Raw genomic sequence first — 5,125 nt, forward strand, 5'->3', positions numbered from 1 at the left:
TTAAACAAATAAAACCAAGTTTATATTTCAACAGGCTTAGGCCTTTGGTCAGACGGCGAGCATTGAGTTGGGCGCCAACTGTATATAGGGGACTTCATGTAATAGCAGTTGTTGTTATTTGTGTTGATTATCCACCACAGGCATTTCCTATGCTAGTGACAACACGTGATGGGATTAAGGATGACATGTGTCAGCAATAGTTACGATTGTAATTGTTGACATTAATGTTGATAACACACACTAAACTTGTTTGCAACAAAACAATGGTGGGAATGGTGCCATTATTAATCATGAACATAGCCATTAAATAGAGTTCAGATGATCATATAATTGATCCCAAAAGATTTCAATTCAATTTTAAGCTTTAGTGCATTTTGTGACAAGATTTCTATATACAAGTATTGAATGTAGACTAAGTAACAATTAAATAAAAAAATATATTAATTGGTTGACAAAAAAGATAAATTTTTCTCGCGACTGAAAGTAATAATCTTCCTATTTAGCAGATTTTCCTACAATATTTTGCTCAATAAAAACTTTTCACCTGACTATTTGCATTTCAAATTATAATTTTATCCCAATGTTCCTTCCAATGCATTATCTTATATATTGTGTTACGCCGAATTCAAATATTTGCAATTGGAAACGAGACTACATAATAATAATGACAAATGTCACGTACCAAAGAACTTGCTGGTGCACATTAATTTCGAAGTACCGAGAATTTTAAGGCCCTACAGCAAGTGAGAATTTTAAAATGAAAAATGTTAGAGCGATAGAGGAAAGTAAGTCCAAATTTTGTTTTCACAATGAATCCTGAGCCGGTAACCCTCATCTTGTGTATCTATAAAAGAGCTGGACGCAACAAGCAGCAAGTGCAACTTAAACCTCAACCACTTGTAAGGAATATTGGTCCATGGCCTCCATTGCGAGGGCTTTCCGCTCCTTCTTCCTCTTGGCAATGGTGGCCATCGCTTTCAGCCTTCTTGCAACATTAGGGGCGGCCTACAACCATCTTTTATCTGGCGATAGACTCAAAACCGGTGAAAATATTTCGGACATAAATTACAGCTTGAGAATGCAACGAGACTGCAACCTCGTTCTCTACCAAATAAACCCGGAGAAAGATATTTGGAATACCGAAACCAAGGACAGAGGTATTGGATGTGAGCTCACCTTGCAGACTGATGGCAACCTCGTCATCGAAGACGAAGACCAAAAGCTCGTTTGGGAAAGTAAAACTAACGGAACATATGGAAATTATGTTCTTCTCCTCCAACGAGACCGTAACGTGGTGATATACAGCAATCCGTTAGGCAGCACTAACAGTAAACTTTGAATTACATAAGCAGGTCTCTTATCAACTGCTAAGAAAGACAATACTATTACTTCTATTTTCAATATCTCATGAATAAATGTCTATCAAAAATACTTTTGTGCCGGTAATAAACCTCACCAGTGTGAACTATTTTATCTTAATGTGAGTTGTGCATTGGATGTTAATTTGATTTATGTGGTATAATGATTGGGGTTCGTGTGTGCTAAATTTTTGGCATGAGAATTTGTTCTTCTGGACCATGAAAATGATCAACTACTTCTGTATGTACATCTATTTTACTCCAACATACGTTACGGCTCAATTATATGGAATTTACAAGTAATATATATTTTTATTACATCAATATCTATATGAGGGAGTCATTGTGGTAAGGGTGATAATCTGGTCAACTCAAAACGAGAATGAGAAACACTTCTTCTTAAAAGAAATTGTAATCAATCTACAAATAATTGCATCACCATCAATTGATGCCTGTGTATTAAAGAGAATATATATTTTTAACATTGATTTAAATAGCTAATAACTATGCCACTATTGGATTAATTCTGACAATCAAACACTTAGTTGAAGATGAGATGGCAATATGGTACAAAATTTAATTCATACTATCAAAACTCTTTAATACCTACATATTTCCAAATAAATTAGGGAAAAATATTGACAAAAATGAATTCACTAATTTATAATAAACTGAAGCTTTTTCAGATATATATATATATATATATTATCTCAAATTAATAAAATTTAAAATAAATTCAAAGTACAGGAGATCTCGACCCAAATAATTAATCTAATCTCAAACAGATATAACCATAAATGGATTAAAAATATATTTTTTGAATTCATAAATACCTTACTATTATTAGATCCCATCCTTAAATATAAATATAATACATGATAGATAAATTTCACATAATTTTTATAATGTTTATAGAAATCCAATGCTAAAGAGGCCTTGTTCTATAAATACCCTTAGTATGATTGGTCACTACTTATATTGTTTAAGAAAGTACTTATTATGATTATTATTATTATTATTTTGTTCAATGGCTACTAATAAGGGTCTCAAAGCTTTAAAAACTTTGAATCTCTGAAGAACTGGTCTGCTTCCACTTATTTTTGAGTGCCCTTTTTATTTTGATCATTTGTGAACTAGTTTTCTTAATGAGGAATTTTTTTCTTCTTTAACCTGTCTTCATATAAATTGGAAAACCCTCACACAATCAACCAAAAGTTATCAAGGGGCTTAATTTGTCTAAAATTTTAGTTCTGGTTTACCACATTTAGCAAGAATGGAATCAAAAATAGATTAAGAATATTTATTTTTTCTGTTAGCTTTAAGATTTCAACTTAATTTTTGATAGTGAAGTTAAAAGTCATTAAAGACTATCAAGATATAGTAATCCTCACATAAAAAAAAAGAAAAATTAAGGATTAAAAAGATACTGAAAGAAAAAAAAAGAAGAATAAAAAAGAAAAACAAAAAGAAAAATATGTGAGCAGAAGCTTGAGGAAACGCCTAATTGAAAATTTACTTCACTTGAATCAACTTAAGGGAAGAGATTTATTTGTATTTCTAAGCTTATTTACAGTTTTAAGGTGTTAGTATCTTTGCTAAAAAAGTTCTCATAAAATTCTTTTCTTTTATTTTTTTTAGACTTCTAAGTATGACAAAATACTATTATTTTTTAAATGATTAGAAAAATTACAATTCCTAGACTTGATTATTGAATATTCTTATACTATGGTTCTAACCTAAGTTATTAAAAACTTTTCTTAAGTTCTACTATCACATTTTTAGGATAAAAACTGTAGAAATCTTTAAGTGAAAACCACTATCACATTTTATAATGTTTTATTTAGTAAAAGAGTTAGTTAAGGACAAGTAACATTTAAGTTTAGGGGAATTAATGAGCCTTAAATTTCCTATTTTATATGCACATTTTATGCCTAGTTTTGAGGATATTATGCTTTAATGAAAGGTTATGTTTTGTGTTTTTAGTTGTAGCTGCAAGAAAATAAGTTTAAGAGCAAAAACTGAGCAAAAATACATCAAAAAAGAGCAAAATGGGACAAATCAAGACAATTTCCAAAAACAGCCGAACTGGCTCCTAAGCGTCAGATAGAATTTGAGGCTGGTGCCTCAACTTAACAAATTGACGCCTAGGCACTAGAGATGGTTACACTTATATTCATTGATTATGGATGAGTTTTGAAGAGATGTCTGAAGCAACCCATGGTGATTTTTGAAGCTCTATATTTTGAGTATAATTCTGGATGAAAGGGGAAAGTCTTGGAGTCGTTTTGAGGAAGGGAGGAACCCTTGTAGAGTGGACGACCACCTTAGTAAGGTTTTGTGAGTTTGTGATTTTTGGAGTGTTGTGAGTCTTGTAAGAGTCTTGTGGAGTCAGATAAGTCAGAGAACTTCAAAGGAGTGCTTTATGAAACATTTGAGATTAGTATTTGTATCTTTGCTTTTGTTTGTTGGAATTGAGTTTTATAAATATCATGAATTATGAGGGGTTTTCCTCTTTCTCCTTAAAAAATAAGACGTAATTATGCGATGGATTTGATTTATTTAGAACTTCTTTTATTCCACAAATTTGTGATTGTATTTCCACTTATTCTTCATTTACTTTGCAGATTGGCCATTTGTTTTGTTAAAATCTGTTGAGAAACTTACAGACTCGAGAGGGATAAGATTTATTTAACTAGTGAGTACCACATTTAACTTTGGAAAGAGCCATGGTGTTCAGCCCAGGGGGAGTTCAAATAGATAGCAAGATAAGATTTGATGGTTCTGGAGTTGATGTTTCTAGGGTGACAAGCTAGATTCTTTTATCAACTTGATCTGAAGTTGAAACTAAGGGTCACTGGTAGGTCTTTTAGAGAGGGCACAGCGGGTAATCTAGAGGTGAGAGGCTAAAACGTACCCTGCACTACTATATCTCGAGACCAACTTAAAATTATACCATTGTATCACAACGTTACTGAAATTTCATTAAATATCATCTTATCATTTAAATATAAAATTTAGTGTTAATTGTTATTATAATGCATGAATTAGTGATAACTAAATGGCATGTTGATTATCATTTGATTGGAACCAATGTTTTTGCACTAAATCCAAGAATTGGAGCATCACCCAATCCTACTAAATAGGGTTGCAACACTACCTTCTAGTGTTGCAGCACCTTAACACATGCTGCTTATTAACAGCGACTTTTTATATGCTTAAAACACAAGACAAATATGGACGTAATGAATATTCAATAATTATAAAGTCACACTTATCAACGCAAGTATACGTATTGCTCAAGTAATATAGGGCTCTAATAGAGTCCTAGATATCGATCCCATAAGGAGTGGTTAGAACTGCGGACTAAGATTTTAGAAAAATAATACTTTAATCACAATAACAAAGTTCAATTTGCTTGTTTGTCACTAATAGGCAATTGAAATAAATAGATAATTTTAATAATTATTAAATAACTAATGATACTAAGGAGGGTTTAATTGGGATATTCAATATATAAGAAGCATCTTTCTCCTTGTCAAGAAATTATAGTGAATGGATAGAGTTAATTAGTTCAGTTTAGATTGTGCCAAATAGTAGCATACATATTCTTTACGCTTGTTTACTGAATCTGCGACTAGGCTGGGAGGATACCGGCTCTCACTTCAGAGCTCCCACGTTCCCTTCACCTGAGGGCACATCTATACGTCAGCACCCAAACGATAGGACCGAGTTAGGGATTTTAGTCTGTCACTCTGAAATCTCCACTT

The 5,125-nt window shown here is 32.2% G+C and overlaps 1 protein-coding gene across 1 annotated transcript; it reads left to right on the plus strand.

The window, feature by feature from the left end:
- Positions 1-916: 916 nt before the first annotated feature.
- LOC110035698 (mannose-specific lectin-like) lies at positions 917-1,339 on the plus strand. The gene has a single exon (XM_020739968.1). It carries the CDS (start codon positions 917-919, stop codon positions 1,337-1,339), a length of 423 nt encoding a protein of 140 aa, XP_020595627.1.
- Positions 1,340-5,125: the final 3,786 nt, after the last annotated feature.

This window comes from Phalaenopsis equestris, unplaced genomic scaffold (genome assembly GCF_001263595.1).
Source record: "Phalaenopsis equestris unplaced genomic scaffold, ASM126359v1 Scaffold199145, whole genome shotgun sequence".
NCBI lineage: Eukaryota > Viridiplantae > Streptophyta > Magnoliopsida > Asparagales > Orchidaceae > Phalaenopsis > Phalaenopsis equestris.